At 40.6% G+C, this 25,966-nt stretch overlaps 1 protein-coding gene across 2 annotated transcripts in view; it reads left to right on the top strand.

The window, feature by feature from the left end:
- The first annotated feature begins 1,382 nt into the window (after window positions 1-1,382).
- LOC311195923 (phosphatidylinositol-binding clathrin assembly protein-like) overlaps window positions 1,383-25,966 on the top strand; it is a 30,143-nt gene continuing 5,559 nt past the window's right edge. The window contains exons 1-18 of one of the 2 annotated variants that reach the window (XM_084269372.1): window positions 1,383-1,796; window positions 9,245-9,387; window positions 10,374-10,449; window positions 11,257-11,359; window positions 11,548-11,641; window positions 11,746-11,857; window positions 12,837-12,943; window positions 13,522-13,563; window positions 17,482-17,567; window positions 18,604-18,727; window positions 20,058-20,194; window positions 20,498-20,601; window positions 21,451-21,597; window positions 22,048-22,107; window positions 22,199-22,309; window positions 23,129-23,245; window positions 23,369-23,399; window positions 23,887-24,007. In XM_084269372.1, coding sequence (XP_084125498.1) covers window positions 1,667-1,796; window positions 9,245-9,387; window positions 10,374-10,449; window positions 11,257-11,359; window positions 11,548-11,641; window positions 11,746-11,857; window positions 12,837-12,943; window positions 13,522-13,563; window positions 17,482-17,567; window positions 18,604-18,727; window positions 20,058-20,194; window positions 20,498-20,601; window positions 21,451-21,597; window positions 22,048-22,107; window positions 22,199-22,309; window positions 23,129-23,245; window positions 23,369-23,399; window positions 23,887-24,007 — 1,845 coding nt within the window. In that variant the 5' untranslated portion in view covers window positions 1,383-1,666. Of the gene's footprint in view, window positions 1,797-9,244; window positions 9,388-10,373; window positions 10,450-11,256; window positions 11,360-11,547; window positions 11,642-11,745; window positions 11,858-12,836; window positions 12,944-13,521; window positions 13,564-17,481; window positions 17,568-18,603; window positions 18,728-20,057; window positions 20,195-20,497; window positions 20,602-21,450; window positions 21,598-22,047; window positions 22,108-22,198; window positions 22,310-23,128; window positions 23,246-23,368; window positions 23,406-23,886; window positions 24,008-25,966 lie in introns of those variants that run through there. The other variant, XM_084269373.1, reaches the window with a different exon arrangement.

A 25,966-nucleotide genomic window follows, 5' to 3' on the forward strand; every position in this document is an offset into this window, starting at 1 on the left:
ACGACAGCTGACCCCAGCGGGGTCATTCCACACCATACAGCGTCTGCTCAGCTAGAAAACCTGAAGAGGGTGGCGGTGGGACATTTGTTATTGCAATGTTCATCTTCTGGAGGATGTACTGAAGCCCTGCACCCTGGGAAGTGGCTGAACGTCACCTGCTGCTGGGAAGCAGAGAACAAATCTGTGGGTCTCCTTCGCTCCCACATGCAGCCTTTGCTGTTGCTCCATTAAACTGCCTTTATCTCCCCCTATGTGTTTCTCCCACCTTATTTTCTTCCCGCACATCCTCCTGAGGCTGGTGAGAGGCTTTGGTGAGCACCTGCTGTCCAGCCAGGGTCAACCCACCCCGCCTGTGTGGGGCCATTAACGGGTGATTGATGGCTGCTCAAAGCTTTTCCCCAGGAATGGTCCAGCTGCATCAGGCCAGGGTCGGTCCCACAGGAACCACTGTCCCACCTGGCCAAAGCTGCACCCTCCCGTTTGCTCTGGGGAAAACGGCCAACCGGTGATGACACACGCAGGGACGCCCCATCACTGCTGCCCCCCCCCCCAATTTTCAGATGGACCCACCACCCTGCTCCTGTCCAGGCAGCAGAGCAGACACGCAACCTGTGCCCCAGGTGCAGCCCAAGCCGCGTTCAGTGTCCTAAGCAGGAGACACGATGGTCTCAGCCAAGAGGGCCGGGCTCTTCCTCCTCACGGACGCTGCTCCTGCAAACGAAGCCTGCGAGAGAAGGGTCTTCCCGGAGCTCGTAGGGTGGCTCCGAACCCTTCGAGAAGGGGTTTCCCTACAGCGCGCCGCCGGACCGCCAGCGCTGATGTCACCGCCCAGCCGCACTCGTCCCACCACAGACCGCCGATCACAAGCCCTCTGGGGCCATCCCGCCCGCCCCGCCGGCGCTGCTCCTGCCGCGGGGCGCGCAGCGGCGCCCGGCCAGCGCTCGTGCGTTTGAAACCCGCGGCGGGACGCGGGGCTGGGGGCGGTTCGCGCCGTGTGACGGGGAGTGCCCGGCGCGGCCGGGGCTGGAGGGGGTCCCCGCCGCTCCCCACCCGCCACACGCTCGCTGACGTCGCCTGTGACGGAGGAGCCCCCCCGGGGCACGCGGCCGCACACAGCGCGAGCTCCCGCCGCCGGCCGCGCGCCCCCGCTCGGGCGCGTTCGGGGGGGGGGCTGGGGGGCGCGTGGCGGGGGTGACCGCGCGCGTCGCCCGACCCCTCCGGAGCGCGGGGCGGGCGCGGGGGGCGGGCGCGAGGCGCGCGGTCACCTGACGCCGCGGCCGCCGCGGCCGCCGCCATTTTGTCTGGAGGCTCAAATGTGAAAGGGAAAGCCCGAGCGCAGCCCGCGGAGGGAGGCAGAGCGCAGCGCAGCGGGGCCGGGCGCGGCCAGCCGGGCCGGGGGGCGAGGGGGTGGCCGCCGCAGAGCAGCGGAGGGAGCCTTCGTTGTCGCGGCGGCGAGCGAGAGGAGCCGGTGAGGCGGAGCCCGGCCAGGGCTCCCCGCTCGCCTCATCGGAAGGAGCTGCCGGCGCGCTTCCCCCGGGGGGGGCTGCGCCCGCCCGCCCGCCCGCCTCCCTCCCCGGCCGCGGGGGAGCTCCCAGCCCCGGCCTTGTCGCCCGCCGCGGCGGGTCCGCGGGGAGGGGGGGGAGCCGCCGGCAGGGCCGCGCCGACGATGTCGGGGCAGTCGATCACCGACCGCATCGCGGCGGCGCAGCACAGTGTCACCGGCTCGGCCGTCGCCAAAGCCGTCTGCAAGGCGACGACCCACGAGGTGATGGGCCCCAAGAAGAAGCACCTGGACTGTGAGTAGGACTCCGCGGTGGCCGCCTGCGGCCTGCGCCCCGGGGCGGGGGGGTGGCCGGGGCCGGGCCGGGCCGGTCGGGCAGCGGCTCCGAGCCGCGGGGCAGCCGGCGCGGCCTCTTTCCCCGTCTCGCTGCCGGTGGTGGGCGGCGGAGGAGAGGTGAGGACCGAGCGCGGCCGCTCGCACCTGGCGGGGTGGGGGTGTCTCGAAAAGCCGGGTGAACCTGACTGGTTTGCTCTTCCAAACTTATTTTACACACGGAGGGAGAGGGCTTTGTACCGCCCTGTCGCGGCCGGGAAAGGAACGCGTTCCAGCCTCGCGAGCTCTTCCCGGTGAGAGCTGCTTAGCTGGCGTGCCCTGGGCACGGCAGTGCTTGTTAATCCGGCACCTGGGGAAAAGGTGGTTTTAACTGTGGTGAGAAGTCAAATTTTTAAGCCCCCTTCCGTCTCTGCGCCTGGTGGAGCGCAGCCCAAGCCTTTCCCAGCATTTCTTAGCGTTCTGTCTTGCAGCTCTCGAAAGGAGGTAAAAAGATTTGAAGTGAGGTAAAGGGAAGGGTGAAGGTGGACCAGAACATCTCCCTAGAGTGTTGCCACTGTTATATTTAAACTTAATATGCTACAGCTTCTTTCTGTATCCCAACAGCTGCAGAAAGCTACCCTTGATATCCACAGAAGTATTAGTGGTGTTGCTTTGCTTTATGTTTTGGTAACTGGGTAGCAATTGAAGCCACCGTTTGACTGCTCAGAAGTGCACTGAATGCTTCAGACACTATGCACTGTGCAGTGTACCTGTTCACCACTTGTTAAAAGTGAAGTAAGAGTGTGTGTTTCCATGAGGGAATGAAGACGTGAAGCTTTATGCTCGTTTATTCAGAGTCAGTGCTGGTAGTTCTGTGAGACTCAGTCGAGTTGCTGGTGTGAGAGCAGCTGTTTAAGAAGCGTACGCGGTTTGTTTGGGGATAGTTTGGTGCTCCCAGTGCTATGGCACTCCTATGCTAATAGCAGACTTCTTGCGTGAGAGCTTTTGATGTGGATTAAGTAGTTAGAAAACACAAGTATGTGTGTTGTTTGCTATTGATCAGTGAGTGGACTCCAGCTGTAGCAGCGAATGTTGCAGCTGCTGTGTTGAAATTAAAAGCCTTAAAATTGGGTGACTGACACTTGATTATTTTTTACAGATAACGTTTAAAGTTATCTTCTTTTGTCTTGTCTTGTGTTCTGCCTGTGGTAGAACAACTTAATGAAGTAACACTTGATTCCAGAAATGGCAACATAACAGGAAGCCAGAAAGTGGTGACAGCTTGCTCAATAGTTTGAAAGTTTCTGAAGCTTAAAAGATGTAGCGTATTGTTTGAAAACATCCTTAAAATCATGTCATCTACTGTGTTACCCTGACAAAATAAGAAAAGGGAAATCTGGAAAAACTCTTGAGAATAGCATAAAATGCCAAATTCCTTTGAGTATCTTTTGATACAAACCTGTTGAGAGCTGTGTAATCTCCTGAAGGTCCCCTTCTGTATTGGTTTTATTCATGTTCTCGAACTGTGGATGAAGATAGTTTGATGGGGTGGGGAAGAAAAAGATGTGAAATATGGTATCACAAATAACCATACCCCTGTGAACGTTCTCCAGTCTTCGTTGAGTATAGGCAGGTGCTGCTTTTCAAACATCTGTAAGCCTTTGGGTAGTGCTGCTTATTTTTTTCAGTTGTATAGAAAACTTACTTGTATTAAATGCAAGCAGTTAAGGTACTGCTTTGAATACTGTAGTTTCTGGGGACACATGCTCACAAGTCACAATTTGTTTTCCAAGATGCAGTGCAAATGCTTTCCAGTTTAAGTAAATTGTGAACAAAAGCATAGTTTAGATTTAATGCAAGGCACTACGAGTTGCACCTTGGTTACTACGTGCATGTGTCATTCGGAATGCTGAGCCATCTGGTATTACTTGTAATCGCTGCCCAAGAAGCTTCACCAAGAACGTGTTTTTTGAGAGTTGCTGTAGTTGTATCAAGGATCGTGGAGCAGTGTCAGTTTGTGCACTCTTGAGATTAATTCTTAAAATCCCTTTATTGCCAAGTTTCATCAGCAAGAAAAAATAAATATTACAAATGGGTATTTACAGGAAGATGTTACACAGGCAATATGTGGACTAGTATTTATGGGTATTGGGTTTTGTCTGGCTACTGACTGCTGAGTAGTATAGTTGTATTTTTCTTGAAGAGAGGAAAAAACCCCACAAACCCCCCAAATTAAGCAATGTCAATGGGAATACTTGGATTTTTTTCCTTTTAAAGTAGGACATGCTGTCCTAAATAAGTCAGTAGATCTATTTCTGTAGTATTTTGTAATATTTCAGGATAATATAACACATTATACAGAGACTGATCTTTTCTCTTAGTGGAGCACCTGAAGGTCTTATCTATTCTTCCCCAGCGTGGTTTCCCCTCAGCCCCTTCAGTTTGGCTTGCAATAGAGTAGACATAGATTATGCTTTTGGTGACTTAGGTTGTCTTTGCTAACCTGAAAAGCTGTGATTAAACCAAGAATACATTAAAGCTATGGCAAAGCTGGTAAACTGGCAGAGTAGACTTGTGTGTAGACCAAAACTAAGATAACATGCAAACCCTTAAATTAATTGCACCTTCAACTTTCAAATGAATGCAGTAATAAAGGAAAAGCAACTCCTGGTGAACTTCTATAGAGCCCACTTAAGTACTTTCCCCTCTCCTGTGCTGCTTAATGTTACTCATCAAAATGTGAAGCCCCTATACATACACAAGCTTTGGAAATGGTATAAGAAGTGACAGGTACTGTAAGCTTTTATTACGAGACAGAATTAGTCTCTTAAGCCTTTTGCTTTAGGAGCGAGTTCAGGTCTCCACCAAGTCATCACAAACTTTACCAAAAATGCCACATTGTGACTATCACAGTTTGGAGTGTGTTTGTATCTGCCCTTTCGAACTTTGGTCAGCGAGAGCTGGTGACTGTGGGGTGAAAGCTGATGCACTGTGGCTCTTACAGAGGTCTGCAAGTTGTGATACTCTTGAACTCTCCCACAGGCAGTGAGGTGGCTGTCTAATTTGAAGCTCTTTAGAAAGAAAGCTTTTCAATACAGTTATTGAGGAAACTTGAACAAAAAAAAAGTTTTTGTAATTTATAATTGTAGGTCTTAGCTAGAAATTGCATAAAGCTTTTTAAAAAAACTTTACAGGCCTTCATGTATCCTGCTTTAGTGGAGCAGTGGGACAGAATAGCTGGATTGCTTTGCTTCTGATAAAGTAACTCTGAGTTCAGATTTAGCTATTATGTAAGTGAAACTTACAGATTGCTGTCAAATATCTGTCTTAGAGCAGCTTCAGTCCTGTGATAAAATGGAAGAAATACAAGAAAATTAAACTGTTGTGGTTGTCTTATGTAGTAACAGATCTCTTGAGGGAAATATTCCTGAATTGAGAAAATGATGACTTTCTTGTTACTTGAAAGTTGAAGAATGTCAGGTTTTCTCAGTGCCTGGCTAAGGTTTTTCCAAAAGCCAATACATTTTTTTTTATCATCTGGATTTATATGTGCTGCGCTCTGAAGAGCTGTGTGGTTTCATAGATGATGTACCAGTATTTCAGATGAGCTGTGGAAAAGAAATCCACGGTACTCTTCTAGGCAGTAAGATTTCCACAGCTTTTCCAGGCTGCCTGAAAACTCCTCTGGTATTCTTCTGGTTTAAAGCTGTTCGATCTTTTTTATATTCCACAGTGATGTTAACATGTCTCTAAATTCCATTCTAGGAATAGCACCACAGTTTCACTTGAAATTGAAATGATTCCTCTGGGTAATTGGCAAAAAGCTTTGAGTTGTCAAGTGTTATATAAGTAGTGCAATAAGAAAATGAGCATCACTTGCCCTACACATTTTATTCCAGGTTTTGCTGCCAACGTACATAGTACAGTTGCCTATGTGTCAGTCTCTCAGGTGCATGTGTTCCTTTGTATTTCCAGGTGTATGGTGCTAATAGCCTTTTCCTCATTAGCTGCCAGCTGTAACAGATCCATACAGTTGTTCCTGTGTAGCTGTTCCTGATGTAGACTTTGAGTCCATATGCAAGAAATGATGCTAGCGTTTTTATGCATGTATGTGTTTTCAACTGTGATACTAGCTTTATTATTACTAGTAGGAAAATAGTAATTTTAAAATTGCCCTAGATAACCTTGTTAAAGAGTTTTTAAACTTGCATTTTTGCAGTACAGTCTTGGGAAAGTCCAGATTTTTTTCTACTGTTCATTCTTAGTTTAGTATTTTGTAGGTGCTTTGGTTGCCTAAGCACATGTTCTTTGGTATTGGCAACTGTTGGTTATGTATTAGTGCATTCAAGGAGATCTGGAAACCAATGAACAGAGTTGTGCTAACTGCCCTCAGTAAGAACTTGTCTGCAGGAGAGCCAGTATCTGTCATTTTAAGCATGTGTCTGTGCATGGGCCGTAGCGCTCACTCAGGTCTGCTAACCGCAACCACAGCTTGAATTAGAGTCTGAGCAGCCCTACATGTGTGAACCATTTCCTTTTCGTTGTCTTTTAAGATGGTCGGACTCACACCTTAGAGCAGCAAATAGCACACGCTGGAAAACCCTACTAGCACTGACAGAACTGCTGGAACTGCACTTCGCAGTCCCATGGAACTGTGCTTGTGGAGTGGAACACTAACATAGGAACTCCTCAAATTTACCAGAGGTCTGTCAGCTTCCACTCAGTTACTGTCACTTGACAGCAGACAGTGTTCTGTCCCAAAGCAGAATACAGTTGCTCCTTTCTGAAGGTAGGCGTCTAGATGACTCTTTGTGGCACTAAACCTTTATGGTGGCATGAGAAGCCAAAGGTGGGGTTTTTCTGAATGTGTGGCTTAAGGAGAGGTGATCACCTGCAGCATTTGATACAGCTGCTAAGGGTAGGGTGTCTGCCACATTATGCGTGAGCAGCACTGTAAGAACACATTCGATATCAGTCTCAGGCATAAGTAGATGCAAAGGCTCCCCCACATGTTCATAATCATCTCAGGGTCTACTGGAACATCTGTTTCTGGACCTCAGCGTGAGAGAAAGTGACAGGATAGAAATCTCTGTGGAGAATGGTGGCAACATTTGAAGGAAAAGTTTGTCTAATTTGACTTGAGTGCTGCAAGTTTTTTTGTTTTTAACTTGAAAGTTCCCTCCTAGTTTCATCTATTATATAATAAGCACTCTTTAATATTGAAAATATTCAGTGAAAAACCTTTATTTGCTTAGTAGTCATGTGAAGGAAAGTGACTTAGTGCAGAAATAATATTTTTGATAGGCTGTGTGGTCTTTGAGCATATTGGTGAAATTTCTTTAGTTGTTACCTTATTGCTGTGTATAAAGTTTGTGGGGCTTTTGTGGGTTGCTTTGTTTGGGTTTTATAACCTGAGAATAGGACTTGTAACAGTTCTGTAAAACTTCTGTTTACAGACACTTCAGTTAGATTTTGCTTAGTATTTTTTCATGTAACTATGGTGCCTTTATAGTGCTTGCTTACAAACTGGTTGGATTTATGAAGGCTTGTTTGCCTTCATGTGTTTTGAGAGAATTATTTAGAAGTGTCATAGCAAAAATTCTCATTCTATTGTTGAGATGTGGAACTACACATCTCATCAATAGATGTGGAATTAAAAGTAAGGTTTTCACTATGGATAAATTCTGGAATTGGTACTTCATTACGTAGGGCAATAATTGTCCATGGGCTCTTTGGACATAGAGAAATTTGAAAGTACTTAATTTGATACAGCATCTGACAATGATACAGCTGTGAGTGGTGAGCAGTAGCTGTCAAATGATTTGTCTTTTGAGAATCTTCACCTATCTAAATATTGATGTATCTTAATACTATTCAATAATAGTTTTTGATGTGTAGCTTGCTTTGCTTAAAACTTTTCAGAGCTGCTCTTTTTGTGCAGCTATTCCAGTGGTTTTGTGTGTTACTAAAAAGGGTGAAAACTGTCATCCTGGCTTCCATGTTTTGTATATGTTTGGAAGCCTTTGACATCAGAATGAAATTAGTAACTTACTAGAACTTATATTTTGTAGCTTTCTACCTTGGCATCATACTGTCCTAAACTCTGTTAAAATTACGCTTGTTATTAAGTTATTCTAAACAGTGATCCTTAATCAAAAGAATTTATGTTCTTAATAAATAGATCTTTAATTGAGATATATTTGTAACATATTCTGTGCACTAAAACAGATAATTCTAAGTGTAGTATTTCTATTAAGTATTTTGCCCTAACCTATCAATGATAACATAGGCTGTCCTCTACATACTGCTAACAAGACAAATAAGTTGGCCATTTCAGTGATGCCAACACCTCTGTATTTGGTTATTGCCCAACTTCCCAAGCACCTACCCTTCTTCAAGTTTCATGCACAGACAACCACATGAACAGCAATGCTGCTCTCCAGTCAACAGGCTGCTCACAGACTTGGCTGAAGTAAGATGCCACAAAGGAAGCTTTTCAGACTGGATGTTTGTTTTACTGGCCGTGCCCAGTCCTTAAGGTGTACTTTGATCACACCTGAGCCAAAAGCTCAGAGAGAGTAAATGTCTAATGTGCATGTCTTGGGGGTTTAGAATAGTCCTGGATTCAGTTCTTCACTCTCTTCTCAGCAAGTGCCTTCACTAGTCTCAGGCAGGCTTTTCTCCCATATACCTGCTGGATCCTGTTCTGGTTTTATACCAGTACTCAGACAAAGACTTGAAATTCTTTGTCTCTGACTTCCCAAGTTAATGTTCTGTTACTAAGTTTGTAATCAGTCTTGGACACACAAAGCTTCTATTTTTTAAAATATAAATATATCTACACAAAAGCCTGAGACCTGCCATGATCCACCACAAAATACTCAGCAGGTTGGTGATTAGGTTATTTTAGCTAAGTGGAGAGGTGTGGGGATGCAAATTCTTGCTCTTAATTCTTACAGAAAAGAGGCTTATTAGAAGTTTGTAGCGTCTCATTTGCTGTTTTATGTGTTGGAGGTTGCAGCTGCAGTGTACTTGCTGCCTGTTGATGGCATGATATAAAGGTGTCTCAGCTTTTCCTTGCTTCTCCGATTTTCAGTTTTTGCTTCGGTTGAGTCCCTTCAGGCACTGAGGATCTGGACGGTCTACGCTGACTTTGGGGCAGTAATTTGAGTATAGAGTTTTTACTGGAGCAGGTCATTTATTGATGAGATACTGGGACTCCATGAAATTATTTAAATGTCTTTGAAGTTCATACTTTTGAGTCTTTCAGTAAAATGCAATGAATTTGATGAAGGAATGTGAAATAGCTCAATTTATTTCTTAAAAAACTGAAGGTGTGAATTATCGGTGTAAACCCACACAATAACGTGATGATCCTCTTCGAGCACGTAATTAATTCTAATGCTTTGATTTTGTTTTTCTTGAATTTAGATCTAATACAGTGCACAAATGAAATGAATGTGAATATTCCACAGTTGGCAGACACACTCTTTGAGAGAACTGCAAACAGTAGCTGGGTTGTAGTGTTCAAAGCTCTAATTACAACACACCACCTCATGATGTATGGCAACGAGGTAAGACATGGTTAGTTCTGTTAAAGCGTCCTTCACAGTGTTCTAGATATTTGCCTCAATCTGTGAAGCATTAGATGTGTACTTCAGTCTTTCAAAGGTATTTGAAAATATTCCTTCGTTATTTCAATACTAAAATGTATCAGTGATTGACCTGCAGGTATCTGGGTTGGACTGTGAGGGTGTGATGAGTGACTTTTCTAGAACAAGACTTGGGAAACTACTAATGAGCTTTACTCCATTGGGCTAGTGCTTATGCTTATCGGTAAGAGTGCAGCAGAAGTGTCTCATTAGCACTCCATAAATGTGCAGCCAGCCAATTAACAGATAAGAATACTTACTGAAGGGGGGAGGAATATAGTGAGTAGAATATTTGGTCTTGCAAATCGCCATCTAATGGGATAAATCTTAATATGTTGTTGCCATTAACATTCCTCTGAAACAGGTTTCTATTGTATTTAGTTCACTGAAATTATTTCACCACTATTTATGAAAAGCTTGGAATGTAGCCTCTGTTACAGAGTGCTTCCATTAAAAACTGAGCTTTGTCTTGGTCAGGTGACAGTTTAGTCTTGAATTTGTGTGTTGTCGTTCTCTTAGTAAATGACTGTTGACTTGTACAGCAGCAGTAGAGCTATGCAAACCTTGTGAGCTTTGGTAATGTGAATGGTGTTTTTGTTCTGTGTTTTCCAGCTTGTCCGTTCTAAACTATAAAGTTAACCCAACCAACTTCCTCTAGGTTTATTATTATTCACAGGCAGTGATGTCCCTTTATTTAGTTTAAATATATATTTATGCCAAATAGTGTTGGATATGAGAGGCTTTGCTAGTGGGTAGTTTCAAGCTTTCTTTTAAATTTTTCTCTTCTAACTTATGTTGTTAGAGGTCACTAGAAACAGTTAAAGGTAAGTGTAGTTTTCTTGTAATATGCTTAAATGTTTTGACTCCAGCAAGGATGATATTCTCAACTTCTTTTTCTTCACCAACAGCGCTTTATCCAGTATCTTGCATCCCGAAACACCTTGTTCAATTTGAATAACTACCTGGACAAAAGTGCCATGCAGGGTAAGGATCTGTCACTGAAGGAAATTACTGCTTTTTTGCTCTGTCTGTGTCTGCTTTAGGAGATGTTTAAATGAAAGGTTATTGTGATTTATATTGCACGAGGCACCAAACAACTAAACATGTAGACATAAGGTAAGTGAGATTGAGTTTTCCAGATGAGTGCTGGAAACTTAGTTCTAATTCATGTGTCATATGGATACACAGCTGTAAATTTTAATAAGTGAACACTTAACACTGACTAGAATAAACCTGATGAGCATTAGCACAATGATCTATTTTTGCTTTTGTGTTTTTCTCAGGGGTAAATGTTTACTGTTATGGTGTGTGGAATAGTAACTAGGATGTATTATATAAACAGTGAGAACCCTTTCAAATCTCTAAGAAGTCTTTTTACTTACTTGCCAATGGTAGAAGCTATTTTTGTGTCTTGCATGGGTTTTTTTTAAGGTGTTTCAGACAAGTTACCAAAGTCTTCAGCATTTTACTAGGAATTCATTTCATAGTCTTGATTTGAAGAACATCTTAAGAGCTGCTTGGTTCTTGCTTAATATTTTAATGTGATTAGATGTTTATTCTCATAATTACAATGAATACTTTCCTGATCTTAGCAGGTTGGGAAGAAACTGTAACATTACATCTCAAGGTGAAAAATAGTAAATCTCAAGACTCTGGAAAGTGTCTTTGAAGGGCCTTTTATGCAAGTTGATGTAAAATGGGCTAGCAGGAGAACAGTTCTTGAAAAGAACTTGAAAGAAACTGTAGCCCTTCACAATTACTAACTTAAATGCTTAACTTTTAAACTTTTAGGCTATGATATGTCTACCTTCATTAGGAGATATAGCAGATACTTGAATGAAAAAGCACTTTCATATAGACTTGTAGCAGTTGACTTCACCAAAATGAAGAGAGGGTAAGACTGTTACTGCTTCTTTTGTTTGGTCTTTCATATTGGTGGGGTGGAGGAGAAAATACCAGTTGTTCTTGCTGATCATAGATCAGTGTTCCTTTTAGCCCTTTGAAGCAATACAGTGCTGTTGAAACAGCACAGCATGCTGAGATCTCTTGTTAACTTGTAACTGTGCATCTTCTACTGTGTAGGATAGATGGAGTGATGAGAACTATGAATGCTGAAAAGCTTCTGAAAACCCTTCCAATCATACAGAACCAGCTTGATGCACTCCTTGATTTTGATGTAAGTACTTTAAACTTGGTGTTAGGTAATGCTCTTTTACCTTGAAGAGAGAGTTTGATTATTTTATTAAATACTAATTTTCTTTTTTGTTGCTTTCTACACAGGCAAATCCAAATGAACTAACAAATGGTGTTATAAATGCTGCCTTTATGCTTCTCTTTAAAGATTCCATTAGACTTTTTGCAGCATACAATGAAGGGATTATTAATCTTTTAGGTATGTGAGAATTTTTTTTCAAGCTTTTGAACTTGTGTGTAAGATACTGAGAGATCTAAAGAATATAGACAATTTCTGATTATAATTCTCTAATGAATTGTCTCCGATCTTTTCCATTAAATTAAGTCTGACTTAATTTCTGTGTCAAGAAACATCGCAAATCAAGATGAGAGGGTGATGGGTGAGAAAACAAAAGATAACATAAATATTTCGCCTTCGCAGTTGGGCAGGAAAATCATTTCTATAGTCACAGTATGACTACTGGTTTCCCATACTTTCTTCATAGCTTGACTATTCACCTTTACCTGCTACCTGAGTCAGTACGAGTCTAGTAGATGATGTGTAGGGGTTTTTGTGCAAGAGTGATTAGCCTTACAATGACTATTCCAGCAAATTTCAGTATGAAAACATCTGATCGGTTTGTTCTGTTAATCCATTAGTTTTTTCTCAGTGAAATACCTCTAAGTACATAGGGCAAAACCAAAACATCTGAAGGATACGGGGTTGATATTCCTTTTGGTAGGTCAGGTTCCATATATGTACCAGTTCAGTAGCCATTCTGATGTCTTTTGGATATTGAACCCATTTACAAATGTCAAAATATTGATATGGGGTCTGAAAATATAAATATACCAGAGGAATATTTTCAAATGATGATTTGCTTTGTTGCCAGATAAGCTGACTTCTTGAAAATACTCCCTTGAATGCATAATTTAACAATTGCACTGATTCACCTCTATGCTTAATAAAGCTTTGCATTGTATGCTAATGTACTGAATTAAGAAAATAAATGGTTTTTTCTGTTGACTGACTTATTACAAAAAATGTCAGGTATTCATGTAAACTTAAATTTGAATAGGTTTGAGTTGCTTCTGTCCGTTCTCTCCCTGAAGCTTGTCTTGAATTAACTTTTATAATACTACGTCAGATTTTTGCTGGGGAGGCTATTATCTTACAAGAGTTTTATTATCATCCTCAGAAAGATACTTTGATATGAAGAAGAACCAGTGCAAAGAAGGCTTGGATATTTACAAAAAATTTCTAGCCAGAATGACCAAATTGTCAGAATTCCTCAAAGTAGCAGAGGTAAATGAATCTACATTTATAGAAAGGATATAACTTAGCTGTCTCTGCTGTAGCCTGTATTTATAGTAACAACTTCACAGATTGTTTGCTTAACTTTTCTGTACAAGGAAGTGTTCTAGAGATTGGATATTAGCATGACATGAGGTTCTTGGGTATCCTTTTTATTAGCCAGACAACACAGTAAACTTTCTGAAGTGGTGGTGTAAATTTTATGAATTGTCCAAAGTGAATGAACTGAATGTTGCAGCCTATTCACAGTGCTCTATTTTACTCCAGCTGCTCAAAATGGAGAGTTCTTCTAGTAAGCAGTGCAGGTGTTTCTGATGCTCTCCATGAGCTGTTATGCGGGAAAGAGGCTAGATAAAAAGTTTGTTTTGAGGTGCAGTTGAATGTGCTTGTGGTTTCTAAGGTGTGTTCCTGGTGAAACTTGTGCCAGTTCAGAAAGTTACAAATAGCCCTTTTCAATACCTTTGGATGTAACATTCAGACATCACTGTTTTATTTTCATTGCCACTGCATGTAGTAATGTACTTCTTTTCCTTTCTTTTTTTTTTGTTTGTTTGTTTTTGTAAACCCAGCAAGTTGGAATTGATCAGGGTGACATTCCAGATCTTACTCAGGTCAGTCTATATATCATAATGGTTAAGCCAGTTCTTCTGTTCTTTGCATTTTTAAAACTTAGTATGTATTGTAGTAATCACTCATGTCAAGAATGTAGACTGTATTCTCTTACATGTATTTCTATGTGTTTATCTTGGATTAAATGTACTTTGTACTCACACTTTGCAGCTCTTAAGTTGCTTTGTTGTTGTTGTTTAAAGCAGTAAAAACTGACAAAATTTTTCAAGAACTTCTGGATTCACTGGCGTGTAAGCCACAAGCATCTTCCCATGCCTTAAGGAAAACCTTCCAGTTTGCTTTAACTTGCTGTCTTCAAACACACTTAAAGATTGCAGTTCGGTTGAGAGGGGTTTTTTTCTTGAAGTCTGAATAGGCTTGGTATTTCTATATCAGCACTGAGCATTGGCTTTAATGTTACTGAGTAGTGTGAGGGATGATATGCACAGCAGAGGAGGTGTGCTGGACCATTTAGTCTGAAAAATAGAATGCAAGGGAACACCTATTGAGGGAGCAGCAAGGAGGTGAGACGTGGTTTGAGCTGTTGAACAGGAAGCACTAATGATCCACAGAAGTGTACAAGGCTACTTTTTTAAGTTCATTCAGTTCATAGGTATGTGGTGTATCTAACCTAGAGCCCAGCCAATGGGACAGAAGTTTTGGTAGCCCTTTTGGTACAAATCTCTAATACTTGCTCCTAGGAATTAATACTCACCCCTTTAAGAACGTCTAGCCCTTTGTGATAGGAAAGAAATATGTCTGTAACCAGCAGGTAATGAATGAAAACAGCAGTTTGTTTTCAGTTGGTGTTTGATCTTAGCATCATCTTACTCCATCTTTTGGTTAGTACTGCAGTATCCAGCTGGTCTGTCTTAATGCTAATCAAATTCTAGTCAAGCCTGAAGTTATACTTTGCTGGGTTTGTGTGCACTTGTCCAGTTAATTAGGTGATTATAAGCCTAGGTTAATTAGGTGATTAAAGCAAGGTTTCTGTTTTAGTTACTGAGAACAGAGAATTTAACTTCATTTTGCTGCATTATGTATCTGAAACTCTCAAGTGAACAAAACCTTTTTTTATTTACTGTCCTTGTATTTTTTCTAATAGCTCAGCTATTTTTGTCTGAAGTGTACTTAGATGTGAAAGGCAACTCTGAACTGTGTAGATAGCAGCATCCTGTGTATTTTGGCACTGTCAGTGCCACTGTTAAGCATTCCACTCCCATAGTAAATTTCATGGAAGGAGTTGAATAATTTTATATCACTTTAGTGTCACATTAAAAGAATTTGCTAAAACTTCTTAATACTAGGCTTTCCCAGAAATTTAATTTTCGGTGAACTGGTGTTTCTGAAATAAGCTCTGGCAGGGTCATGTCTTTTGTTTCTATTCTGGTCCACCTTATTTATTTATTTTCCAAATACTACATTTACATTTCTGGTTGAGTTTCATCTCTAGAGGTTTTTTTGTTACTGGGGGGTTTTGTCCTTGATGCTGATGTTGAAACTGCTGCCCCTTTTAGCAGTTCCTATGAAGTTCTCTTCAGGTGCCCTGTTTCACAATTATGTTGCTTGCTTTCTGTTTATAGCTGTTACTGTGTTTCATGAATGTAACTGGGTCATTTTCCTCTGTATGGATCTTACCCTGTCAGATGTCTTTAGGTGGGGGAGGGAGTCTGAGTTATAAAATACACCCTTTCTTAAGTTGCTGTGTCTGTATTAGCCCAGGCATCTTTTCTAGCATAAAACTACTAAGATCTGTTCACTCAAAACTTCATCTCTGATGTCTTGTTACATGTCTGTAGTAATGGGAAAGTTCTGAGAAATTGCTGGTTTGTTGGTTTCAGGTTTTTATGGTTGAGAGGATATTCTGAGTTTTAGAAACTAAGTATGGAATATGCTTTCTCCACACAGAGAAATTTTAGAGTGGCTTTGGGGCAAAAAACCAAAAAGGCTAGAAAAAACTCTGGAGTTACAGTATATTCTCCTGTTGTTAAAGTTATCTATCTAGCTGTGTCATGCAGTGCCTTTTGCAAACCTGTTCCTCCTGAAAGGTAGAAGTATGGAGCTTTTTGTTTGGGTGTGGGGTTTTGATGTTGAGGGTTTTCTGATGCTTTCTGTATTTAAAAATTGGAGTTTAGCTGTCTAGTTCGAATGCCATATTGTTTCATGACCAGTTGTTGAGGTAACTGCACTGTCTTAACTTAGCTAGCTCTATTTATAGAAAGAAATATCAACTTGGGCTTTAACTTTAAGCCAGGGAGTTTTATAGGATTATTCTAATTGCTTTTCTTTGCACCTCTTGTAGCTTGAATTGGCATTCATTGAATATGAGTATCTAGAATTGTGCTTAGTATTTCATATGGGAACTTGCCAAAGCCTTGTGTGATTAATATTTTTCCTCTTTCCAGGAAATGCTTTGGTCTAGCTTTTGGTACAGAAGGGCTAGCAAGGGCAAGCTTGTTTTTCTTCCAAACAGTGCCTATCATATCTGTTCTACCTATGGAAAGTTGGCAAGTGGTAAGAGAGGCTTAATGTCTCTGAAACCCTGCTAGATGAGGACGACTGAGCTGGCAAGTAGATTAAAACTTTAGAGGGCTGTTCCCTTCATCTGAATCTGCAGTAGGTTTTATTTCACTTGTTTCATGGAGTATGGGCTATGTAATTAAAAGCCCAGAGAGCAATGTGCCTAGAATAGCAAGGCAGAGACCTCCTCCACAAGTGCCAGCCTAGTCATTTTCCTTGCTGGGGGTTGTTTTTGTAGGGTGATTTAAAGAACCCTTACTTCCTACTTAGACTGTGTAATCACAACTTTATTTTGAGCCATGAAGCCATTTCCTTTGGCATGAAAGTAGTATTTCTGTAGTGGATACAGGTGTATGACAAAAAGAAGGCAGGTTATGATTGACACTTTTTCTTGTTTTCTTTAGGAATCAAAGCAGTTCTGGCATGCCTTTAAACTTGCTCTTTTCTGTTACCTATCAGTTAAAGTCCTTGTCTTGAGTACTGAATAGTCATGGCTATGCTCTCAAATGTCTTGGTAATCAGGATTATTGATCACTTATTCATTTAGTGTCTCAAGTCTTACCTGATATGTCTAGTGCCTGGCTTCCTGCTGGATTTAAGTGGCAAGAAGCCTGGGGTTTTTTGAGTCTTCTTCATTGCTTTAAAAAACAGCTTAATGTTTAAAAATTTCTCATAGGTAACACTTCTCCTGGGGAGGAGGATCCATCAAAATCCAGCTATATTTGAAGTGATGTTGCTAGTTTGTAGTATTTTAGGCTACCAAAGGCTTTGGAGTAATGGAGGGGGAGGGTGTTGTGGTTTGTTTTGGTTTTGTTCCTGCTGAATGTGTTAAACAGCTACTCAGCTAACAATAGCGTTGTTGGGATCAGGTTGAATTTGTGTGCTTGTTTTATCAAACTGTGCTGTGGTTCTGCTGTGGTCAGGTGTTTATGATGCAGGCCTCTGACTGTAAATGTTTGAGGGGAAAATGATTGGCTTTTTTGTTGTTATGGTGGAAAGGGGATCAAAACCGTAAAGGCTTTGTTTTGGTACTTCTGAGAGTGGAAGAGAGTACTACTTTAAGAATCTGCTGTGGTTACTGGATTAATCTTACCATAGCAAATACTGTTGCCAAAACCAAGAATGCAACCTGGGTACACAGAGACAGACTTACTCTAGGGGAATCCTTACCTCCTCTCTCTGGTGCCACTCCTTTTAAAAAACCACAGCTGGGTGGAGAGAATTCAAGTGTGCAGGATGGCAGCAAAACTCAAAGACACGATTATTTACTGGTGGCGTTTGTGTGTGTGATTTGGTTTTAGTGGATGAAAAGTTTAATCTATCTACTAAACAATGTTGTCTTGTCTAGAAGTGTTTTATTACTGTATTTTATAAAACACTTCTATATTTATATACTTCAGGCACCCAGCAGTTTGCTTGAAGCACTGGAACAGCATTTGGCTTCTGTGGAGGGAAAGAAAACAAAAGAAGTGTCTGCTGCCAGCAGGTGAGCGCCCGATGAGCTGCAGTGTTGCATGCACTTAGGATTTCAATTTTCAGGGTTCGGTTATTTGGTGTTCTTGAATTGAATTCACTTCCAAGTATATCTTCCTAGAAGGATACATGAAGCATCTAGTGAGTAGTAGTCTGATAGCTTAGTCACATTTGGAATGTAGGTATATCTCCCTGTGTCTTTGACAGACTTCTTTATTATGTTGCAATAAATCACAGAGCTGAGACCGTGTATGTTATTCTCTGAAGCTTTTACTTAAGTCCTTTGGCTTATAAGAATTCTAAGGTATTTGGGTTTTGAGGCTTTCTTAACCCAAGCTAGGACAGTATTTATATTTATTGTCAATTACGCACCTCTCAGTGAATTTACCTTCACCTACTTATCAAAGTACTTCAGTCCCATCTCAGTACAGGGGACTGAAGTTGGATCCTTTGTGCTGACAGGAATTGTATTCTTTCTGTCAAGTGCAGTATCAATATGTATGAACAGTATTTCTGACTTAAGAGTGAAGAGATCTCTCTTGGCATAGGTGTTCTCCCACAGAAACTGGGTAGATACTGGTAAATGTGTCAGTGGAGGTTACATTCCTGAGTCGCTGTTTTTTCTCAGATTAATTTTTTTTTGCAAGTATCTGAGGAGTCACTATGACAGTGTTCTGCTGAAAAGTATGCTGTATAGGAATAACTTCTGTGTTTACTGTTGCACATATAATATATGCAAACAAGCTTTCTGTGCCTCTGCCACTTGAATGGAATGGATTTCCAATCCAGTCTATATGACCTTAAAGAAAAAAGACAACTGGTGTGTTCTACACTTTCAGGTTCCTGCCCACTGAAACTTGATGTGTACTCGTGTTGCTCTTTCACCCAACTCCCTCGTTATTTTGATGTCTGCTTGTTTTCTGTACTAGAAAGTAAGGGGAAGAAAAGACTGTAGTGGAGGCAGAATGACACTCGACTAGATGATTGAACTCTAAGTGATGTATATCTGACTTTTTTCTTAATAAAACTGCATTTAATAATGTTTTTAGAGCTAGTGCCCTATCCAGTGCTGTTTCCACGCTCGCCAATACAGGAATGTCATTTAGCAGAATGGATGAGAAAGAAAAGCAGCAGGCATTGGAGGAAGAACAAGCTAGACTGCAGGCACTTAAGGTACTATAGTTTTTTACAAGTTTTCTTTCTGAGATTTTTTTTTTTTCTTAAATGGATGCAGATGAAAACCAGGATTGGCTTAAAACAGTGTATGATGGGGGAGCTGTCCTTTTAGGAGAGGCCGAGGCATCATTCTGTAGGATGTTTGTGTGATGGCTGCCAGTATGGGGTGACCCTCCTACAGGGAGTATGATTTGAATAGCACACAGCTGATGTAAGGAAAAACACAAATAATTTATAAGATTGTTGTTTATTTTGAAGAAAATTACTATACAACCATTCTAAGTTACATCTCAGCAGCTGAACATAGTGTGTGGCTGTTTTCAGACTGGTTATTGGTAGGAGGGATGATGATACTGTGATGTATGGAATATAGTTTTAGTGTGATTCTTCAGTACTGTTGCTCATAATTAGAATACATGCTGTAGTTCTACCCATGTTTAATTGCTCTTATTTATAATTCTATAGTTTGAAAAACTTTGCAACCATATGTAGTTATGATTTATGGACTTTGAATAATAATACATTAAAAAAAAAAATCAGTGTATTCTCTCCTGGTTCCTTAATGTGTGTGTGTTTGGTGTGTGGGTTGGTTGTTTGCTTGGGTTTGGTTGTTTTTGTTGTTGGTTTTGTGGGTTTTTTTTCTCAGTGATACTTGTTGAGTATTCTTCTTAGTAACAGTCCTCCCAAGGCCTGAATCCTGGTCCTTCAGGTCCTTTCAAACCCCTTTATACCATTGTTTCTGAGAACATACACAGTATAAAATATCAAACAAGATGAGGTGCTTCTCTTGCTGAAAGCTGAATCTGTAGTTTTGCTGTGTCTCAGGCATGTGCAGGTGGGGTTGTTGAGAATTTTTCATGTGTTGCTTTAGACACACCTAAATGATGAAGCAACTCTGCTCAGGTCATCTGCAGGCCATGTTATGAGATCCTTAGAATTGTTTGCAGTATGAAAGTAAACTTTGATGGTAACAGAGTTGAATTTCATCTCTGGAGCTAGAGAGGTCTGTTGAAGAGTCTCCACTTTACTGACTTGGAGTAAGGTGTATTTTTCAAATCAGTGTGAAGCATGTTTCTGTGATTGGTCTACAGTTTTAGGCCTTGCTGCCTGCTGAACTGCTTGACTTGAATCTCAGAAAACGTTGTCGGGGTGGTGTTTGGTTTCTTGGTTGTGGTTAGGATTTTTGTTCTTTTGTGACCATCTTTCAATAACTGCATTACTTATTGAGACCATAATTTAAAATTTCTTCTTGGAAAAGGCCTTCAGGACTCTGAATGGTTAATAAATTAATGAAACTAAAATGCAAACTGTGTATCTCATCTTTCAGGAGCAGCGATTGCGAGAAATTTCTGTAGTACCAAATTCCACTTCCACATCAGCATCCCCAAGCACCTTATCAGGAAAAAGTGTGAATACCACTCTAGCTGTTGATCTTTTTGCAGTACCAGCACCCACAACAAATAGGTGAGAGATACTTTGCTTCCTGAAGCCAGCAGAAATTTACTGCAATAGCCTGTAACTCCAACTGCAGAGTACTAATCCTAGTTACTTCTCAAGTACTTTTCAAGAATAGCCTTTTGCTGATGCCTGCCTGGTGTATTCACAGGAATTGTGGTTCCAGTCAATAAGAGGTGTTTAATTACTACCTTTGTTTTGTATCATCATTTTTGACTGAGTATTAAAGAACAAGGAAAAGTGAGATTGATGTGAGTCCAGGTATAACACAAGAATACAGTGACTGATATTTCTCTCTCTTTTCTTACTCAGCATGCCCAACCTTTCTAGTGATCTTTTTGATCTTCAGCCTGCATTTGTTCCAACTGTGCAGAGTACTCCAGCTATATCAACGTCAGCAAGCAGTGCTTGGGGAGGTGAGCTGATAAGATGGTTTGACTGTCTAAAGCAGTGAATTCTTAGAATACGTGAATAAACCTTAAGTATAAATCTGTATTTTAAGATGCTGATTCAATTATTTATTTTGCATCCAGACCCTTATATCTTTGACAGAATAAAAATAAGTCTGAAAGCCCTTGCAAACTGTTACAGAAAAGCTACTTGTTTTGTTAACAACTGGTGCTAGTCTTAATGTGCAGTAGATAAATGAAAGAGCTATTTAATAAAGGAGACAGGTAGAAGAAATGTAACTAAAAAGAAAAGTTCTAAAATGCTGGGAAATATAAACTAAGACAATAAAACTGAAAAGATGCTGGCCTAGTATTTCCATCCCATTAAATGATATTTAATATACCTTTCGTTTGAAAGGTGGTGGTGACTTCAAAGTTCTTACTACAAAACTGGGCACAGCGTTTTCCGTACCCTCACCCATCCCTCTAAAGAATAATTGGGATGAATGTCAAAGAAATGTCTTAAGCCAGTGAAATAAGGCAATGTTAACACCGGTATATGTGTTTATATTTTAATAGGGAAAATTGATAGCCTTATGTGCTATTTCAAAGATAGATTCGTGAAGCCAAAAATACAGTATCTGTCATTCTCCTCTTCCTACCCAATGGCAATGCTGGAATTATTTTCCTGAAATGAAGAGAGCTGTTAGGATTTTTATCTGAAACTAAGAATTTGGATCTTTAACGGGCTGATCACTAGGTGGAATGTTTACAGTTTGACTTTGTCTAGAGATTCTCATATTCAGTCACTTCAGTCTGGTTTTCTTTTCCATTATTTGTACTCTGTATTCTTTCCTTCACTTCTGCATCTGAAAGGTCCTTTCTCGTCCTCAAATGGTTGTGTTGGTTCTCCACCTCATCTGGACATCTTTGACATGAAGCCAGTTGAAGAAGCTGTAAAATCTACCACCCCTTTCATCAATTCTACTTTTTCCTCCAAACAAACAGTGGAACTGTTTAGTGGTAAAAACCCAAACAACCCCCTTGTAATTCCTTTACAACTAGAACTTTACAACTTGAACTGGGCCATGTAATCTTATTGTGCTTTGGACCAGTCTTCTCTTGTTAACAAAAAGGGAAAATGATGCATTAATTCCAGATGTTTCCTTAAAGATGTGTTTCCTTAAGATTTTATTTCTACACTTGAAATAACTATTTTATTCAACTAGCCCAGCGGAGGCATCCTAAGGCTTGTGCTGTTGCTGGAATTTTTGCTGATTTCTTTCAAAGTGCAACCTCATTTCTCTTTTATAACGGGGAATGCAGGAGTTAATTGAACTTTTCAAACTTGTAAAATAAAAACATACTTTTTAGTACTAAAAATTCTTAAATTTAAACTGCAGGCTTAATTTTTGGGTCCACTCTTCCGCTTTCTCTCAAACTGATCTTATTTTCTTCTCTCTTTATGTGAAGATGACTTTAGTCGTCATAAACCTACATACGCTTCTGTGTATCATCCTCTGACTGTTGATGGTAATTTGATTTTTGTTGTTTTTACTTTCTGGTTTCACTGTAATTAGTGGCATTGCTCCATGGGTGTATTTGATTACTTTTTTTTTTGTAGGTTTTCCTCTTCATTCAGCTCCTCCAAGTACCACCTCTTCAACAATTAATGTGGACTTTGATGCTGTTTTTGGAGGAAAATCTACAGCACCAGAATACAGGACTACAAGTGGTAAAAATGAGTTTGACTAATTTACACCCTGTAGGCAACAGTTGATTACCAATTTAGCATGATTGCTATTGCAGTTGAAAATGTGTAACTTAATACCCTTGTAAGCTGAAGCTGATAAATCATTTCAGTTGTAGTTACTTCAAAATTAGCTTTGCCTAATCTCATATGTTGTGTAATAATGGTTTCCTCTCTCTTTTTGGGGGGAATGAACTTTGAACGTGGCCCACTGGATATCTCTTAATGGGTAAGCTTATGTTAATCTGTTTTTACTGTTTATGACTTTGGCCATTTTATCTTGATACATGATAATGAGCTCCCCTTAACTTCATTGGGAGGTGTTGTATTTAAACACAACTGCCTTTGTATTTTTTGAATGCGTTGCTGTTTTGTTGTATGTTCCAAGTCCTACGTACATGTAGCAAAGGGACCCTTGGGTGCATTCAGGTTACTAGCAGTATCATGAAATCATGGCTATGTTGTGTTAGAAGAACACTGAAAATACCTTTTAAGAACTTTCTGCTTCAGTTTTAGGGGAGATTATCTTAATTTTAAAATACCATCAGTTCCTGATGAAGTAAAATTAAAGATTTTTCTAGATCAGTAGCTGCAGTGTTCCATTCCATAAAAGAAATAAGAGGTTGAACTGCTTCTAAGCCTTAAACACTTTGAACATATAGGTTTAAAGTCCATATAGATACTCAAGCTACTTAGTGTTCCATAAAGAATACACTTCCCTGGCTTATGGATGTTGCTTATTAAATGCAGTATAATTGTTTAGTTAACAGTTTTTTTGTTGTTCTTTAGCTTTTTGCTTTCTAGATGATGTATTGCAACCCACAGTACCCCCACAAAGTCAAAGAGCCACTTTAGCCAACCAGCAAAGTGGAAAAATTTTGGCTAATGACCTCGATTCTTCACTTGCTAACCTAGTGGGAAGTAAGTGTGAAGCTTTTAAATTCAACTTTCCCATTTGTTACCGAAAATGAGAAAAAGATGGGTTTGTTTCCCCCTCAAATTTAAGAATACTTAAGGATTTTGTCTATTTCTCTTTTCCCCCAGATCTTGGCTTTGGAGGAACTCCATCAAAAAAGTAAGTGTGTGTATGTAGTTATTACATCCCCACATTACTGTTAGTCTCTGGCACTAACATGGCATGAGTCTCAGATCTTGAAAGTAATCCAGAACCAAAAACTGCACTGAAACCATGAGTTTGTGATCAGCCACCCTAACACAGCCAACCTTAACATGCGGGGTAATTCACTTCAGTTTTGCAATTGCTGTATTTTTCTGTAAGTGTTTTTATGAAGCACCATAAAATATCTTGCACTTACATAAAATTCCAGTTAATCATTATGCTGTGCAGTGCAGTAACACTAGTTTGCTTCAGCACAAAACAGAACCCTCAGACTTTATACTTACTGAAGCAGAACTACACAAGTAGTTACTGAGATCCTGAGTGTCCCTTCCACCTGTAGATTTCAGCTGTGCATGTGTATAGAGGCATGCTTTGGTTGTGATGATGGTGATACTCCAGCTGTTGACGTTCAGTGAAAACTAATGCCACAGTTTGCTTTTAGGTCAGATATGCAGTGGACGCAGCCTACAGAGAAAAAACTTACTGGTGGAACAAACTGGCAAGCAAAAACAAGCACATCAACCACATGGAACCCTACTCCCTTACCTGCTATTCCACATATGGTAACTTCTGTACTATTGGTATCATGCTTCATTCTAGCAAACGCTACTTCCTTGCTTGAATTCACTCAGAATAGCAAAGGCTGTCTGGGACAAGACTGGGGACAGGAGGATCACTTGTAGGACACTTCTCAGACAGAATGAGGCAGAGATTTTAAATACTTATTGCCCCTTGCTATAAAACTTGTCCATTAAAGACTTAAATATCAGCCTTTCACTTGAAACATATCTCGGTTTATAAGTTGTTTTTGAATTGACACAAGTGACCCTAAATCAGAAAATTCTGATGTGTGTGTTTGAGATGTTCAAACACAGCTGCCCTCTCTCTCTCTCATGCACAGCCCCAAACCCTCTTTAAGAATCCTAAGAATGTGTTTCAAGGGCAAAACTGCTGTTCCTTCCATTTTTCACTCCTCTTCAAGTTTTATCACATGAAACACTACCGCAGCCCCTGCAAGGTACCTTAATTATCAGGTTCAGGCAGCACTTTGGACTTTTGATAATGCTCAACAGCAGCTTCATTTTTTCAACACAGTGCCCAGTACCGAGTGCAAGTTCTACAGTTATTTAAATGAGGAATTTTCATTTCTTGGAGGAATATTTGTAGGCAACAGATTTTTCCTATGCTTTTAAAAGAGGTGTTTCAGGTATTTTGTATTAATATATATTATACAAATCACTTGTGAAACACGGGGGGAAGGAGAATGTTAATCTTGGTTATATTTACAGCTATGATAACGGCCACGCTTGCTGTGAGTTTTGGGCTGCTGTCTGACTATTTTCCAATAAAAATAGGGGTTTTTTGCCTAAAATGTCCATTTTCCTCATGCTCATTCAAAATTATGAAAGTTGAAGTGAATGTTAAATCCACTATTGGACTTAAAAATGAAACCCAGAAATGCAGATGAGCAGATGCCTCAGTTGTAGAGCACTTCTATGTGAAACTTCTGAGACCACACAGTCTTTTTATCCTCTCTTTGTGCCCTAGAACGTTAGAGTGCTGCTGCATTCTTATTTTTGAAAGATAGAGGGCACCTTAACACACCCTGATCATGCTGGATTTGGTGGGGTGTGTGTTTATTTCATGTATTCCTGTTTAATGCTTTCTTGTCTAAGCATTTGAGTGCACTGTGTTAGGTATGTGTTCACTCATTTGTTTGGAATTCCAACAATTAACAGTGCAAAGAACTAGCTCAGCTAGGAGCATCTTTACAATCAGTATTGGAAAGGTCTAACCCTGGCCTGGTCTGTGGTACTGGGAGTAGTGACCCTCTGATTTATGTATAGTCTGCATACTCTTCCATAGGGAAGCGCTTTGTCTAACACTCTGTTTTTAATATTAGCACTACCTAAAGCATGGCAATACAAAGTGCATGTATCAGTTTGCCTAAAACCTGATGTAAGTTATTACCAGCTTAAGATGTTCTTTTTTTTTTTTTTTAAATATTGTGCTATGTTGCAGATACCAGAAATGAGTGTGTGAACAACAGTTACCTGACCAAACAGCCATTGCTGTTTGTTTAAACTGAACGGCCTTTGGCTGTTTAATGACCTCCTCTCACATAATGGGAGGAAGAAGGAATATTGCATGCTATGGTCTCTAAAAGCTTCTGGCATGAATGTTTATGTAAGCAATAAGCTCAAGTTTGGCTAGTTTCAGTACATTTCTGGTTTTACTCTTAGTCCTTGTAGTGAGAGCTTTCTAGGCAGGGAGGCTGAACAAGTCAACTGGCACAGTTACTGGTGTTACCATCCTTGCACTGTTTTCCTCCCATTTTAACTGTTCTAATGAATGAGTTGAGCTTATAGTACTGGACTAGAATCCATCCCTTGGTTAGAATTTAAGAGGTATTTGAGCTGGAAATAATTTTCTGTCCTTACTCCTTTTGCTGTGCCAGAATGGAGTACACTATCCTGGATATGTAAGTCAATTTCTTGTAAATATGTTGGTTATGGTTACTT

The sequence above is a fragment of the Gallinula chloropus genome, assembly GCF_964237585.1.
Source record: "Gallinula chloropus genome assembly, chromosome: 11".
Lineage (NCBI taxonomy): Eukaryota > Metazoa > Chordata > Aves > Gruiformes > Rallidae > Gallinula > Gallinula chloropus.